The sequence below is a fragment of the Chlorocebus sabaeus genome, chromosome 22 (genome assembly GCF_047675955.1).
Source record: "Chlorocebus sabaeus isolate Y175 chromosome 22, mChlSab1.0.hap1, whole genome shotgun sequence".
Taxonomy (NCBI): domain Eukaryota; kingdom Metazoa; phylum Chordata; class Mammalia; order Primates; family Cercopithecidae; genus Chlorocebus; species Chlorocebus sabaeus.
Window position 1 is genome coordinate 40050563 of NC_132925.1, and position 18251 is coordinate 40068813.

At 38.4% G+C, this 18251-nt stretch overlaps 1 protein-coding gene across 1 annotated transcript in view; it reads right to left on the bottom strand.

Moving 5' to 3' along the window:
* Nucleotides 1-14351: 14351 nt before the first annotated feature.
* The window catches only part of FSTL1 (follistatin like 1), a 54469-nt gene continuing 50569 nt past the window's right edge, over nt 14352-18251 (bottom strand). The window contains exon 11 of the mRNA XM_007985669.3: nt 14352-17067. Coding sequence (XP_007983860.1) covers nt 17023-17067 — 45 coding nt within the window. The 3' untranslated portion in view covers nt 14352-17022. The remainder of the gene's footprint in view (nt 17068-18251) is intronic.

Sequence of the window (18251 nt, forward strand, 5' to 3'; positions counted from 1 at the left end):
CCCATTTGCAGTGTACAATTTGTTTTTATATATTTATAAAATTGTGAAATCATCACCACTATATCATTTAGAACATTTTAATTGCCCTAAAAATAAACCCCATGCTCATTCAGAGTAATTCCCCATATCTCCCAGTCCTAGGCAACCACTAACCTACTTTCTGATTTGCCTATTTTACATCTTTCATATAACTGAAATTATACAATATGTGGTCTTTTTGAACTGGCTTCTTTTACTTGGCGTAATGTTTTAAAGGTTCATCCATGTTGTAGCATATGTCAGCACTTCATTTCTTTTTATTTCTGGATAATAGTTTATTCCATTGTATGGCTATTACCACATTTTATTTATCTATTCATCAGTTGATGAAGATTTGGGTTGATTTCACTTTTTGGCTCTGATGAATGATGTTGCTGTGAACATTCACGTATACGTTTTTATGTGGAAATCTATGTTAAATTTCATTTATCTTGGGTATATACCTAGAAGTGCAATTGCTGGGTCATATGGTAACTATTTTTTAACCCTTTGAGGAACCACCAGACTATTTTCCAAAGCGGCTGCACAATTTTACATTCCTAGCAGCAATGTATGAGGTTACTGATTTGTCAACATCCTTGCCAGCACTCATGATCTTTTTTATTCTAGTCATTCTAGTGAGTGACATTTGAGGTTTTGATGGCTAATCTTGGGCATCTTTTAATATGATTACTGTTGCAATCCTGGATCTCCCAGTAACACCTTCTTTTGAGAAATGTTTATTCAAATTCTTTGTCCATTAAAAATTGATTATTTATCTTTTTATTATCTGGGTGTAAGAGTTGATATATTTTGAATACCACTCCCTTATCAAATATTTGACTTGTGAAATTTTCTCCCCTTCTGAGTTGTCTTTTCACTTCTTGATGATGTCATTTGAAGCAGTAAATTTTCTGATTTTGATGAAGTCCAATTTATCTTTCTTTTGTCACTTGTGCCTTTGGTGTTATATCTAAAAAATTATTGCCTAATCTAAGGTCACAAAAATTTACTTGTATGTTTTCTTCAAAGAGTTTTATAATGTTAGTTACTACCTTCAGGCATATGATCCCTTTAAATTAATTTTTTATGTGGCATGAGATAGGTGTCCAACATCCCAGGACCATTTGTTCAAAAGGCTATTCTTTCCCCCATGGAATTGTCTTGATGGCCTTATTGAAAATCAAATTACTATAAATGTAAAGGTTTATTTCTGGGCTTTCAATTGTATTCCATTGATCTATGTATCTGTACTTATGCCAGTACCACACTGTCTTGACTACTATAGCTTTTTAGTAAGTTTTGTCACAGAGGAGTGTGTTCTTTTAACTTTGTTCTTCTTTTTGAAGATTGCTTTGACTATTCATATTTTGGCATTTTCATATGAATTTTAGGATGAACTTGTCAATTTCTGCCGAAAAGGCACCTGGGGTTTCAATAAGGAATGTATGGAATCTGTAGATTCCTTTTGGGAGTATTGGCATTTTAATGATTTTAAGTCTTCCATCTATGAACACAGATGTTTTTCCATTTGTTTAGGTCTTTTTAAGTTATCTTCAGTGATGTTTGGCAGTTTTCGATGTATAAGTCTTATAATTCTTTTGTTAAATTTATTCCTAAATATTTTATTCTTTTTCATGCTTTGGAAATGTAATTGTTTTCTTAATTTCATTTTAGAATGTTTATTGCTAATATAAAGAAATACAGTAGATTTTTGTGGATTCCTTCGTATTTTCTATATAGAAGACCATGTTATCTATGAATAGAAATAGTTTTACTTCTTCCTTTCCAATCTTGATTACTTGTATTTAATTTGCTTTCTAATTGCCCTGGCTAGAACCTCCAGTACAATGCTGAATAGAAAAAGTAAGAGTAGATCTCTGGGAGAAAGCATTCCATCTTTCATCATTAAGTATGATGTTAGCTGTAGGTTGTTGTTACTGTAAATGGATAATATCGGGTTGAGAAAGTTCTCTTCTGTTGCTTATTTTCTGAGTGTTTTTATCATGAATAAATTTAGGATTTTGCCAAATGCATTTTCTGCATCTGTTGAGATGATCATGTGGGCTTTATCCTTTATTCTATTAATATGATATATTGCACTAATTAATTTTTGTATATTGAGCCAACTTTGTATTGCTGGGATAAGCCCTACTTGGTCATGGTATGTAAGCCTTTTTCTATGTTGGTAAATTCAGTTTGGTAGTATTTTGTTGAAGCTTTTTGCATCTGTATTCATTTGTAAGAGATATTGGTCTGTAGTTTTCTTTTCTTGTGATGTCTTGGTCTGGTTTTGGTATGAGGATAATATTGGTCTCATAGGGTGAGTTGAAATATGTCCCTTACCTTCTGTTTTTTGGAAAAGGTTGTGCAGGATTGCTGTTAATTTTTCTTTTAATTCTTTAACTTTTGGTTTTATTTTCCCTATTTTTCTATTCCCTATTTCATTTATTTCCATTCTAGCCTTCGTTATTTCCTTCATTCTACTTGCCTTCGGTTTAGTTTTATTTTCTTTTTCTAGTAATTTCATTTGAAAGATTAGGTTATTGCTTTGAGATCTTTCTTCTTTTTTAATATAGGCATTTCCAGCTGTAAATTTCCCCGAGCACTAGTTTAGTTGTATCCATAAGTTTTGGTATGTTGGTATGTTGTGTTTTCATTTTCAGTCATTGCAAAATATTTTCTAATTTCTTTTGAGATTTCTTCTTTGGCCCATTGGTTACTTAGGAGTGTATTATTTAACTTCCACATATCTGTGTATTTCCTAAATTTCATTCTGTTATTAATTTCAAATTTCATCTCATTTTTGAAAATTGGAAGTGTGAATTCTTCAACTTTGTTATTTCTCAAAAATTTTCTGAATATTCTGTATCTTTTGCATTTTCATATGAATTTTATGGTCAGCTTTTTCAACTTCTGGTCAAAAGCAAACTGGGATTTTAATAGGTATCATGTTGAATCTGCAGACCAATTTAGACAGTACTGTCATTGGGTTAGTCTGTTTTGCATTGTTATAAAGGAATACCTGAGGCTGGATTACTTATAAAGAAAAGAGGTTTATTTGGCTCAAGGTTTTGCAGACCATACAAGCATGGCACCAGCATTTGCTCAGCTCTGGTGAGGCCTCAGGAAGCTTTTATTTGTGGCAGAAGGCAAAGGGGGAGCAGGCATGTCACATGGTGAGAGAAGGAATGAGAGAGAGGGACGGGTGCCATGCTCTTTTAAAAAACCAGCTCTCACATTAATGAATAGAACAAGAACTCATTCATTATAGCCATGAGGGCACCAAGTCATTCATGAGACATCTGCCTCCATGATCCAACATCTCCCATTAGGCCCCACCTTCAACATTGGGGGTTACAGTTCAGTGTGAGATTTGGAGAGGACAAACATCCAAACTATACTAGTCATCCTAACAATATTAAGTCTTTTGACCCATGAACATGTAATGTCTTTCTATTTATTTGGCAGGTTGTGTCTTAACTCCGTCTCTGTCACATTTCCATTTATTCAATATTACATTCATTCACTCATCAAATACTTGTTTTATGATACTCAAACTGTGCTAGATACTCTCTTAGGCACTGGAGATGCAGCAGCGAACAAAACAAATTTCTGCCCTAAAGAAGCTTACATCCTAGTAGTGGGGAGAAATAGGCAGCCAATCAAAAGATAATTAAAATATACAGTATGTCACTGTATGCATCCATTTACATGAAATACAAAAAGAAAAAATTAATCTATGCTGTTAGAAGTCAGGATGGTGGTTACCCTTGGAGTATGGGAGGAGGACAGAAACTGGAAGATAGCAGGAAGAGACTCCTGGGATGATGGTAATATTCTGTTTCTTGATCTGGATGCTGGTTACATGGTTGTATTCAGTTTGTGAAAATTAATTGGGCTGGACACTTAAATGTACTTTTCTGCATGTATATTATAAAGTAAAACATATTTCATATATCAGATGATGAATAGTCATACAGAGGAAAATAAAGCAGAGAAGGCAGAATAGAAAGAGGGGAGTGGGGTAGGGAGGGTTGTAATTTTTATTTTATTTTATTTTATTTTATTTTTGAGACAGAGTCTTGCTCTGTCACCCAGGCTGGAGTGTGGTGCCATGATCTTGGCTTACTGCAATGTCCACCTCCTGGATTTAAATGATTCTCGTGCCTCAGCCTCCTGAGTTGCTGGGATTACCGGTATCTGCTACCATGCCTGGCTAATTTTTGTATTTTCAGTAGAGACACGGTTTCACCATGTTGGACGGGCTGGTCTTGAACTCCTGACCTCAAGTGATCCACCGCATTGACCTCCCAAAGTGCTGGGATTAGAGGCATGAGCTACTGCACCTAGCCTGAGAGTTGTAATTTTAAATAGACAGTCCAGAGAAAGCTCATTGAGGTTAAATTTTAACAAAGATTTGAAGGAGGTGAGGGAGCTGGGCCTTGAGGTGAGCAATGGCTAGTGGATTTTGGGCAAGGGCTGGTGGATTTGAGGAACAGCCAGGAGGCCAGTGGCTGCAATGAAGAGAGTTCATGAGACAGTGTAGGAGTTCAGATCAGAAAGATAACAGGAGGCTAGATTGTGTGGTATCATAAAGGCCATTGTAAGGGTTTTGGCTTTTGCTCATACTGTGGGAAGAGATGGAAGAAAGCCACTGGAGGGTTTTGAACAGAGGAGTGAAATGATGTGACTTATATTTTATAAGGATCTTAATGGGTGCTTTTGAGAGGATAGTGTCTTGGTTCAATGTGTTAGTAGTGGAATTAGTGAGAAGAGATTGGATTATGTATACATTTTTGAAGGTAGAGCAAATATGATTTGCTGACAAATTAGATGATGGGTATAAGGGAGAGAAGTCAAGTGATGACTAAAGCTTTTGCCCTGAGCCACTGGAAGAATAGAACCACCATTTATTCTGATTAAGAAGTCCTAGAACTTGGTTTGGGACATATTATATTAGAGATGCCCATTTGAAACATTTGAGAGGAAATGCTGAGTGGGTAATTAGATATAAAACTGGAGTTTAGGAGAGAGGTCTAAGCTTGAAACATAAACCTGGGAGATGTCAACCTATAGGTGGTTTTTCAAATTATAAGACTAGATGGGCTTATCAAGAGAGTAGACATAGATGAAGAAGAGTAGAGGTTCAGGAACTGAGCCCTGGAACCCTTCAACATTTATAGTCAGAGACACAAAGAGAAACCAGTGAAGAAGATTGAGGAGTTGACCGTAAAGTAGAAAAAAACTAGGAGAAGTGTCATGACCTGAAAGCAAATGAAGAAAGCATTTCAGGAAGGAAGGAGTGTTTGACTGTGTTGAAGACTACTGATGGGTCAAGTAAGATGAAGACTGAGAATAGATCATTTGAATGAAGGAATATAGGCAACTTTTGGGCACTGAGAACAGATTAATGGAATGCTAACACTGAGGACAGTTTGCTTCCAAGAGGGGCCACACAGAAATGTGTATTAACTGGAAAAGTTATAGTGTGTCATTTTTCCTTCTCTTTTAAAGAAAAGAATTTTCAACCCAGAATTTCATATCCAGCCAAACTAAGCTTCGTAAGTGAAGGAGAAATAAAATCCTTTACAGACAAGCAAATGCTGAGAGATTCTGTCACCACCAGGCCTGCCTTACAAGAGCTCCTGAAGGAGGAACTAAACATGGAAAGGAACAACCAGTACCAGCCACTGCAAAAACATGCCAAATTGTAAAGACCATCGATAATAGGAAGAAACTGCATCAACTAACGAGCAAAATAACCAGCTGACATCATAATGACAGGATCAAATTCACATATAACAATATTAACCTTAAATGTAAATGGGCTAAATGCTCCAATTAAAAGACACAGACTGGCAAATTGGATAAAGAGTCAAGACCCGTCAGTGTGCTGTATTCAGGAGGCCCATCTCACGTGCAGAGACACACAGAGGCTCAAAATAAAGGGATGGAGGAAGATCTACCAAGCAAATGGAAAACAAAAAGAGCAGGGGTTGCAATCCTAGTCTCTGATAAAACAGACTTTAAACCAAAAAAGATCAGAAGACACAAAGAAGGCCATTACATAATGGTAAAGGGATCAATTCAATAAGAAGAGCTAACTATCCTAAATATGTACGCACCCAATACAGGAGAACCCAAATTCATAAAGCAAGTCCTTAGAGACCTACAAAGAGACTTAGACTCTCACACAATAATATGGGAGACTTTAACACCACACTGTCAACATTAGACAGATCAACAAGACAGAAAGTTAACAAGGATATCCAGGAATTGAATTCAGCTCTGCACCAAGCGGACCCAATAGACATCTACAGAACTCTCCACCCCAAATCAACAGAATATACATTCTTCTCAGCACCACATCGCACTTATTCCAAAATTGACCACATAGTTGGAAGTAAAGCACTCCTCAGCAAATGTAAAAGAACAGAAATTATAACAAATTGTCTCCCAGACCGCAGTGCAATCAAACTGGAACTCAGGATTAAGAAACTCACTCAAAACCGCTCAACTACATGGAAATTGAACAACCTGCTCCTGAATGAATACTGAATACATAACGAAATGAAGGCAGAAATAAAGATGTTCTTTGAAACCAATGAGAAGAAAGACACAACATACCAGAATCTCTGGGACACATTTAAAGCAGTGTGTACAGGGAAATTTATAGCACTGAATGCCCACAAGAGAAAGCAGGAAAGGTATAAAATTGACACTCTAACATCACAATTAAAAGAACTAGAGAAGCAAGAGCAAACACATTCAAAAGCTAGCAGAAGGCAAGAAATAACTAAGATCAGAGCAGAACTGAAAGAGATAGAGATGCAAAAACCCTTCAAAAAAATCAGTGAATCCAGGAGCTGGTTTTTTGAAAGATCAACAAAATTGATAGATCGCTAGCAAGACTAATAAGAAATGAGAGGGCTGGGCACGGTGGCTCAAGCCTGTAATCCCAGCACTTTGGGAGGCCGAGATGGGTGGGAGGTGGCGGGTGCCTGTAGTCCCAGCTACTTGGGAGGCTGAGGCAGGAGAATGGTGTAAACCCAGGAGGTGTAGCTTGCAGTGAGCTGAGATCCGGCCACTGCACTCCAGCCTGGGTGACAGAGCGAGGCTTCGTCTCAAAAAAAAAAAAAAAAAAAAAAAAAAAAAGACGAGAGAAGAATCAAATAGACACAATAAAAAATGATAAAGGGGATATCAACACCGATCCCATAGAAATACAAACTACCATCAGAGAATACTATAAACACCTATATGCAAATAAACTAGAAAACGTAGAAGAAATGGATAAATTCGTGGACACATACACCCTCCCAAGACTAAACCAGGAAGAAGTTGAAACCCTGAATAGACCAATAATAGGCTCTGAAATTGAGGTAATAATTAATGGCCTACCAACCAAAAAAAGTCCAGGACCAGATGGATTCACAGCTGAATTCTACCAGAGGTACAAAGAGGAGCTGGTACCATTCCTTCTGAAACTATTCCAATCAATAGAAAAAGAGGGAATCCTCCCTAACTCATTTTATGAGGCCAGTATCATTCTGATACCAAAGCCTAGCAGAGACACAACAAAAAAAGAGATTTTTAGACCAATATCCCTGATGAACATCATGCAAAAATCCTCAATAAAATACTGGCAAACCGAATCCAGCAGCACATCAAAAAGCTTATCCACTATGATCAAGTGGGCTTCATCCCTGGGATGCAAGGCTGGTTCAACATACACAAATCAATAAACGTAATCCAGCATATAAACAGAACTGAAGACAAAAACCACATGATTATCTCAATAGATGCAGAAAAGGCCTTTGACAAAATTCAACAGCCCTTCGTGCTAAAAACGCTCAATAAATTAAGTATTGATGGGATGCATCTCAAAATAATAAGAGCTATTTATGACAAACCCACAGCTAATATCATACTGAATGGGCAAAAACTGGAAGTATTCCCTTTGAAAACTGGCACAAGACAGGGATGCCCTCTCTCACCACTCCTATTCAACATAGTGTTGGAAGTTCTGGCCAAGGCACTCAGGCAGGAGAAAGAAAGAAAGGGTATTCAATTAGGAAAAGAGGAAGTCAAATTGTCCCTGTTTGCAGATGACATGATTGTATATTTAGAAAACCCCATCATCTCAGCCCAAAATCTCCTTAAGCTGATAAGCAACTTCAGCAAAGTCTCAGGATGCAAAATCAATGTGCAAAAATCACAAGCATTCTTATACACCAATAACAGACAAACAGAGAGCCAAATCATGAGTGAACTCCCATTCACAATTGCTTCAAAGAGAATAAAATATCTAGGAATCCAACTCACAAGGGATGTGAAGGACCTCTTCAAGGAGAACTACAAACCACTGCTCAACGAAATAAAAGGACACAAACAACTGGAAGAACATTCCATGCTCATGGATAGGAAGAATCACTATAGTGAAAATGGCCATACTGCCCAAGGTAATTTATAGATTCAATGCCATCCCCATCAAGCTACCAATGACTTTCTTCACAGAATTGGACAAAACTACTTTAAAGTTCATATGGAACCAAAAAAGAGCCCGCATTGCCAAGACAATCCTAAGCCAAAAGAACAAAGCTGGAGGCATCATGCTACCTGACTTCAAACTATACTACAAGGCTACAGTAACCAAAACAGCATGGTACTGGTACCAAAAGAGAGATATAGACCAATGGAACAGAACAGAGTCCTCAGAAATAATACCACACATCTACAGCCATCTGATCTTTGACAAAAACAAGAAATGGGGAAAGGATTCTCTATTTAATAAATGGTGCTGGGAAAACTGGCTAGCCATATGTAGAAAGCTGAAACTGGATCCCTTCCTTACACCTTATACAAAAATTAATTCAAGATGGATTAAAGACTTAAATGTTAGACCTAAAACCATAAAAACCCTAGAAGAAAACCTAGGCAATACCATTCAGGACATAGGCATGGGCAAGGACTTCATGTCTAAAACACCAAAAGCAGTGGCAACAAAAGCCAAAATTGACAAATGGGATCTCATTAAACTAAAGAGCTTCTGCACAGCAAAAGAAACTACCATCAGAGTGAACAGGCAACCTACAGAATGGGAGAAAATTTTTGCAATCTACCCATCTGACGAAGGGCTAATACCCAGAATCTACAAAGAACTTATACAAATTTACAAGAAAAAAACAACCCCATCAAAAACTGGGCAAAGGATATGAACAGACAGTTCTCAAAAGAAGACATTTATGCAGCCAACAGACACATGAAAAAATGCTCATCATCACTGGCCATCAGAGAAATTCAAATTAAAACCACAATGAGATACCATCTCACACCAGTTAGAATGGTGATCATTAAAAACAGGAAACAACAGGTGCTGGAGAGGATGTGGAGAAATAGGAACACTTTTACACTGTTGGTGGGACTCTAAACTAGTTCAACCATTGTGGAAGACAATGTGGCGATTCCTCAAGGATCTAGAACTAGAAATACCATTTGACCCAGCCATCCCATTACTGGGTATATACCCAAAGGATTATAAATCATGCTGCTTTAAAGACACATGCACACGTATGTTTATTGCAGCACTATTCACAATAGCAAAGACTTGGAACCAACCCAAATGTCAATCAATGATAGACTGGATTAAGAAAATGTGGCACATATACACCATGGAATACTATGCAGCCATAAAAAAGGATGAGTTCATGTCCTTTTTAGGGACATGGATGAGTTGGAAACCATCATTCTGAGCAAACTATTACAAGAACAGAAAACCAAACACCACATGTTCTCACTCATAGGTGGGAATTGAACAATGAGAACACTTGGACACAGGATGGGGAACATCTCACACCGGGGCCTGTTGTGGGGTGGGGGGAGTGGGGAGGGATAGAATTAGGAGATATACCTAATGTAAATGATGAGTTAACTGGTTCAGCACACCAACATGGCACATGTATACATATGTAACAAACCTGCACGTTGTGCACATGTACCCTGGAACTTAAAGTATAATAATATAAAAAATGGGAGAAATAGTGTGATAAGGGACAGATGGAGAGGGTAAGTTTGATGCTACAAAAGAAGGGGGAGAATTGCTGAGCAATGCCTTTCAGGAGGCAGAGGGATAGGGTCTAATGCACAAGTACCAGGTTTGCTTTAGGTAAGATTATGTACAAGGAGGTAAGATAAAGTATATGGGCTTAGATGAAGAAAGGTGGATACTGTGGTAGGGAAAGCTTCTGGAAATTCTGATTGCTTCTAGTTTTCTTAGTGAAACCAGAGGCAATTCATCAGCTGAGTGTGAGGCTGGATATGGCAGTATTAAGGAAAAAGAATGAAAACAGTCATCTAGGAGAGTAGGAGATAATAACTAAAGAAATATACCAGGTATCCTGGGTAGTGCTAAAGGCACTTTTGAGGTTCAAGACCATGAATTTAAAGTGAGAAAGCCTAGGCACGGTGCCTCACGCTTGTAAACCCAACATTTTGGGAGGCCAAGGTGGGAGGATCACCTGAGTTTGGGAGTTAGAGACCAGCCTGACCAACGTGGAGAAACCCTGTCTCTACTAAAAATACAAAATTAGCTGGGAGTGGTGGCACATGCCTGTAATCCCAGCTACTCAGGAGGCTGAGGCAGAAGAATCTCTTGAACCCGGGTGGTGGAGGTTGCAGTGAGCCAAGATCATGCCATTGCACTCCAGCCTGGGCAACCAGAGCAAAACTCTGTCTCCAAAAAAAAAAAAAAAAAAAAAATTAAAACAAATTAAAAAATAAAGTGAGAAAACTCAGTGTGGTTGTATTTTATGCAGCCTAATTTAGCTGCTTGAGTACAAACACAGAACGGGAGGAGAGTTGGGTTAATTGAATGTTGAAGTTTTGCTGTGCAAGCATGACAAAGGAAGACCTGCATGCTAGAAAGTGATTATAATGATCAACCATGGAATCTAAGCTGGGATGGGGAGGATGAAGGATGCAAAATGGGAGAAGCAAAGTGAAAAAGTGATAGGATCATTGGATTTTAGGACCTGATGGGAACCAAAGAATTGTTAGAGTTGGGGTATCAGAGAAAGTGAGTTGAAAGGACAGAAGGTAGTTGTTGAAGAGTAGGATGCTTGAAATTGAGATTATTGCCAGTGATATGATCTAAGTTCTAACCAAGAGGAAAGTGGCTAAAAGAAAATAGAGAAAAAAAAAAAATCCTTGGGGGAGAGGAGGTCAAGGTCCAAAGGAGGTCATGGGATAGATCATTTATGAGATAGTGACATCAAGAGTTACGACAGAAGCAGTGATGCAGAGTTTTACAAAGTCAGCAGCTAAAATCAAGGAATGGTAGAGGTGGGGAGAGGAACAACAGAAAACTGTGATGAAAGTGTAGTGGATAGCAAAGTCTAATGACTTGATGTTTTAAACTGAAGGTTTGTAGAGGAAGGAACAAAAAGGATCCAGTTGATGAAAGATGTTGTAAAGAAAACTACACCATTTGAAAGGGCTATGGAGGAAGTGTCCTCAGAGGGGAGCCAAGTTTCAGGTAGAAAACAAGGTGAGGGAAATGTTAACAGAAGCTAAGAGTAGAAGGGATTTGTTGGTGATTAATAGCAAGTTCTAGAAGGCACAATAGAAGGGTTTCAAATGTTAAAGCTCTTCCACAACATGGATTATAGTAAGCAACTCCTGGTTTTGCTCGTTCTGTACCAGAATCTTGAAAGGACCTACTTGATGGGTAGCTATGTACACCAATGCATAAGTGATGGCATAGTTCAGGAAAATGCCTGGAACATAGTATAGACACAACAAATATTTGGTAAATGAACAATAAATGATATTGATCTCCATCTCTACTTTTTCCTTACAAAAGAGTTGAAAATCACGCTTAACCAATCATAGAATAGAATGCATCAAAGGACAGTTGAGGCCCAGTTTGGATCCCCTTCTATATTGTTCTTACTCCCTTAATTACAACCTTAGATTTAGCTTATATATTCCAAGACTGGCAATGTTCTGTCCTCCCCAAGTGGATATTTCTGCATTCTTTTTGAGGGCATCAGAGTTCTATGCTGGCCATTTTCTGTCCTTAAGCTTCAACAATGACACAGATTTTAAAGTTCTTTTGTCTTAAAGACAGAAAGGAAAAGATGTATAAATTGAAATTGAGTTATATAAAGTGAAGTTTTCTACAAGGCAAAGCATCTCATAAAGTCAAAAGAAGAAAAACAAACTGAGAGAAAGTATTTGTCACATTCACGACAAACGGCTAACGATATACTTATGGAGAACTATGACAAACCAATAAGAAAAAGACCAGCAACCATTAGAAAAACAAGTGAAGGAAATGAAAGAAAATGACAAGAACCAATTTTTCATGGGAAGAGATTTAGTCTTACAAAAGGAATAATGAATGTAAAAAATAAAACAAGGAGTTACCATTTTTCCTCTATCAGAGGCCAAAAAGCTTGAAGGCATAATGTTTGCAAACATGTAGGGAAATAGATATGCTCAGTTTATGTAGTTTCGGCAGGCATGCATACTTGTGCAACCTCTTTGACTTTATAGGCAATCATAGGCAAATTTATAAATGGACACATCCTCTGAGAGGATGGTTTTATTCACTGTATTTTCCTTGATACAATTTGGATTTTTACCACGTATACATATTATTTTTTCAGTAAAAAAGTTAAATCATTAGAAAAACATTAATTCTCATTGACAGGAAGACCCTTCTTCCCATTCATACAGCAACATTTTACTTCCTATGTCACACCATGAAGCAGCCTTCCAGCAGCAGTAGGCCAGAGTTGTTTTCATGTCCCACATCCTGGCTAGGATTATTCCAGGGCTCTGAGGGCATCTGCTTAGATCTATCTACACATTCATATTTTTTCCCTTCCTTCCTTCCCCTTATTTCAGAAATAGTTCAAGAGGACTGATAACTTGATAAAGAAGTTCTAAAATAAAGTGGATCAAAGTAACGTACTTCTTTGCACAATTCATAATATTAAATTTTGATGAAAGGAAACTTCTGAATTATGCTTAGTTTAGGTTATTTTAATAATGTTGCACTTCCTGAATACATACATACTATAACAGCAGAAGAAGTTTTCCCAGAACACAGTAGTTAGCTAAAATTTAAAAGTGGTTGTGGACAAGGTACCCTTCAAACTGGGTTTAAGATTCCCTTCTGAGAATGAAAATTTGAAGAATCAAACTGTGACAAATGAGATCAGTAATCTGTAGCAATTACATAACAAAAAAGATTGCCTTTTAATATTTGATTAGTATTTGGGTAATATCCCAAATCCAATCAAAGTGATCCAGCTATAATTTTAGGATAGCAACACTTCCACATGACTGAAGAAACCTTAAACCTCATCAACTATAACATGCTCTTTTGGGAGGCAGAATTATTGGGGGTGGAGAGTGCACGATACATATGAAAATGGCAGGTTGGAAAACATTAGTCATGTGTCCCCAAGATGGAGCAGAAGAGGTTTTAACCAGCCAACATTCAGCCCACTTGGAAATGTTTATCCCCATGGAATGTGTGTATCAAGGAAGTGCCATTAAGGTTATTTAGCCCGTCCCTGGCAATGATTCCATGTTCCCTGTACTACCTTCCCATGTTTATTTGCCTTCTCACAGGCCACTGCAGTCAGCCTCACAGGATGCCATTTAGTCTCCTAAATCGTATGGGGGATTTAGAAGTCATTTAATTTAACATCTTCCCAATACAGGAATGCACCCTGCTATGGTTTGAATGTTTATGTCCCCCCAAAATTCATGATAAAATTGAATCCCCCAAAGCAATGGTATTGAGAGGTGAGGCTCTTGGGAGATGATTAGGTCATCAAAAGTTTAACCCTTGTGCCCTTATAAAAGAGGCCTAAGGGAGTTTGTTCACCCTTTCCACCATGTGGCGATGCATCAAGAAGGTGCATTCTTTGAAGCAGACAAGCTTCAACAAGCCCTCATCAGACATTAAATCTGTTGGCACCTTAATCTTAGGCTTCCCAGCCTTCAGAACTGTGAGCAATACATTTCTGTTGTCTATAATTACCCAGTCTGAGGCATTTTGTTATAGCAACCTGAAGGGACTAAGACACTCTCTGACTTGTCATCACCTTCTACTCCAGACCCACTATCCATGATCCTTTCAAAGAAACTTGTTCTGCCAGTCCCCGAGTAAACTTCCCATCCAAGCTGCAGTCCCAGGAGAAACTCTTCAGTCCTTTGTAAGGCTCCTGAAACTCCAATCCACTCTTAGGAAGCAAATGGGTAATGTTCTCACAACTTTATTTGGCCTTAATTGGGGGAAAGGAAACCAATAAAACTACCACTTTAATTTCTTTATTCATCAATAGTATCCGAAAAGAAAGAAACAGGAGTTACAAAAACAAGTTAAATGCAATATGGAAGCCTACTAAATACAAATACAAGTTCACAAACACATATGCAACAGAAACTTGTTTAGATTGTTTCTTGAAGTTTGACTATTTAAAAACATAGGTGTAAAGGAAAGACATTCAGACTGGTCCACGTGGGCTTGTTAGCAGGCAGAGGAACCCTGCTTTCAAAAACTGAGAGTCCAGAGTCACGGCATGTGGGAAGGTTTCCATGGACACTGGATCTTAACAGATGCTATAGTGTTTACAAAACTACACACACAGAGAAAGCCCAAGGAAGCCTGCAGGCTAAGCCCTATGCCTTTAGAGGGCTGAAGGAACCAAACCTGATTGAATCCTGTTTGCTTCATGCAAAACTTTATGCAAGACTTCCCAGACTAGGCTATTTAGCAGCTTTCCATGAATGGTCCTCAGATCATGTGATTCTATGGCATAGACAACAGCTGCCCTATTTACACAGAAGCAGAGGAATGTGGATTTGCTCTTGAGAGTTCAATGTTGCAGGATAGAGTAGTCTTGGATGGTAACCACTGTTCTAAATATGACTAGTGAAGAGACACTGTGGTTTTTTTGCTTTTAACAAACTGATACTCTTGCCTTCCTCCCATAGTGTCCAAGGGCTGGCAAAACTTTTGATTAAGGCATGCTGCTGTGAGTTCTCCAAGGCACTTGGACAGGGAGCTGCATTTCAGACTGAACAAGTGGAGTTTGAAGAGAGTTTTTAGATGGGATTGATACACAAAAGCTTAAAATGCTGAACAAAGTGGAATTTTCTCCTTTCAAATAAGAACAAGGAAAACTAGAAGGAATTATATTTTTGGCACAACAGTTTCTCACAGTTGCTTGTGCATTACAACCTAAATAATTTCCTTCTGATGGTCTTTAATCTACTTTCTACAAATGAGATCTTATGTCAAGGCTTTAATCTTTGGTATTCCAAATGCATCTTAAACAGGGTAGTGAGTGGGGTTAACTATCACAGAAGTCGAAAGACACAAGACTAACTGTAAATGACTGACCTCCCCAAGTCACAGTTTTAGGATTAAATCTCCATTTTCTTCCCCCTGTTGAATTAAAAACTTTCTTTTATCCTCATCTCTAAGGGAATGCTTTCTATTTCCAGCCGGAGGTTAAACATGAAATGCAAATATGAAGACAGAGTGGGGTGGTTCTCTTTCCCACTCTCTTCCTGCTTTACCCATGAGGACTCTGTATCACAGCACAACCTGTAGCGTCATCAGGCTGAGATCAAATCCGGTCATCTTGTTTTTGGCCATCTAACATTTCTTGTTCTAACAACGAGATTTCATTTATTCTACAGAGAAGAAGGAAAAATCACAGGAACCTATCTCCCCTCTGGACCAATGATCAGAACCACAAAATTTATAACTTATCAAATCAAAAGGCTAGTGCATTCTTACCAGCTCACTGAGGAAACTGAGGTCCAGAAAAAAGAAGAGAGACAGGGTCAACTCACTCTCCTAGTTAGTTGTAGGCCAATGAGCATATTGGTAGGCTGGGATATCCTAAGCCCGCTTGGCTGTACTTATCTCCATCCTTGGGAACACTGATTTGCCTGAACTTCTCAGATAAAATAAAAACAAATTAATGTTTGGATCTTGAAAGTTTTTTATGAAGATGCTTCCTCCCCTGGCTTCGGTCTAAGGCACCCCTTGCTCCTCTGGCAGATAGTGGACTGCTGGAAGCTGGGGGGCCAACTATGGGCTGCATCTAGTATGTGGCAGGGTGGGGGCATCTGGGTTATTTGAGCCCCTGCACCAGGAAGAACCCCAGACTCCTTCCACCTATGAAGTGGTGGGACTACTGAAAAATAATAAAAAAGCTTAATACCTAGTCAAGAAAATAAAATATTAAAAAACAATAATATAATGATAATAATTGAAGAATAAAGTCAACTTGCCAAAAAAAAAAAGTGTTTTACAGAGAAATAGCACCTTTGGTAAAAAGTATTTTTAAAATTTGGTTAGGTTGCCAAGGGCCTCAAAGTATACAAGTATCTGCATCATTTGGGTGTACTCTCCCAGAAACTCCATCTAAGTCTGAGGGACACTGGGTTAACTAGCAGGATGGCTATGTATCTAGAGGCAGTAATTGGGACCAAGAGATGCGTGGATGCTGGAGGTCTGTCACGCTGACGGCAATGGAAAGAGGCTGGAAGCAGAGAGCGTTCCTCTCTGTGGAACTTCCCAAACCTCTCCTCCAGGGACACCCTGCTAAGTTCTCTCTGGCATTGTGTGCACTCCCTGTAACCTGCTGACAGATGCAGTAAACTCAAAAGAGGTTCAGATTTGGGTTTGTTCCTCTTTCAATCGTGATGCAGTTTCCTTACTAAACGGCCCCAGAGCACCGTTTACAGTTTCTCTTAAAGCACTCCTAGAAATGAAGGCTGTGGCCCTTCCCCTCCTAGCCAGCCACCTTCATCTCCTTTATTGCAAAACAAATAAACAAAATAAAACTCATTGCTATATAAGCAAACACTGGTGATTTGGCGACTGTAGCAGACACTCGTGTATACTGGACTCAGCGCTGAAGTGGAAGAGAAGATGCTGGGCTCCAGACACTATCCTGTGCCGCCTCATTAGATCTCTTTGGTGCTCACTCTCTTGGTCTTTTCAGCTGTTTCCTTTGAGATGTAAGAGAAAATAGGCGTCATGGAAATATTAAACAACTGTTGGCATTTATTCTTCAAGACTATATAGCATTGGCATTTACAAGCTTATGCTGAATTTTAGTTGTTTACTTGTCTGGCTCCTCTGTGGACAATGAACAACTTGAGAACAAGAACTATGGCCTATTCATGATATAGTCATGCAGGGGCTGTCTACTGAATTAAGCTGACGCCATTTGGACTCCTATGAAACAAACAGATCAGACATTATGGTTCCCATTTTAAGAATGAAGAAAATGATGTTAAATGGAAATGCTACAAGATGTTCTGAATCCAACAAGTCCAAAGAAGTGTTAATTAAGTACAACAGGTTCCGGAGGCAGACTGCCTGAGCTTCAACGGGCTGTGCTACTTTTTGGGTGACCTTGGGCATACTGTGAAATCTTCTGTGTCTCAATGTCTTCAACTGCAAAACCACAGTAATAAAGTACCATCTCTTACAACAGTTCCTGGCACAAAATGGCCAATAAGGACATACGAAGATGCTCAACAACATCATTAATCACGCGGAAAATGCAAATCAAAACCACTTCACACCCACTAGGACAGCTAAAATAAAAAATAACAGTAACAAAACCATTGGTGAGTATGTGAAGAAATTGGAACTCTATGGTGAAGATGTACAATGGCGCAGTAGCTTTGGAAACCAGTTTGGCCATTTCTCCAAAGGTTAAACATGGAGTCACCGTATGACTCAGCAATTCCACTCCTAGGTAAATACCCAAGAGCTGACAACATGTATCCACACAAAAACTTGTGCGAAAATGTTCCTAACAGCTTTATTTATCAGGGCCCCCAAATTGAAACAACCTAAATATTCATTAAATGATGAATGGGTAACACAACATGTGGTATATCCATATAATGGAATGTTACTCAGCCATAAATAGGAAAAAAGTACTGATTCATACTGTAAGAATGAACCTTGAAAACATTATGCTAAGTCAAAGACCGAAAAGGCTATACTGTTGTATGATACTACTGTAATATGTCCACAACAGGAAAATCTATAGTTAGAAAGTAGATTAGTGGTTGCAAAGGGCTGGAGGAAGATGAGAATGGAGGGTTACTTCTAATGGGTATGGGATTTCTTTCTGGGATAATGAAAATGTTCTGGAATTAAGATAGTAGTGAGATGA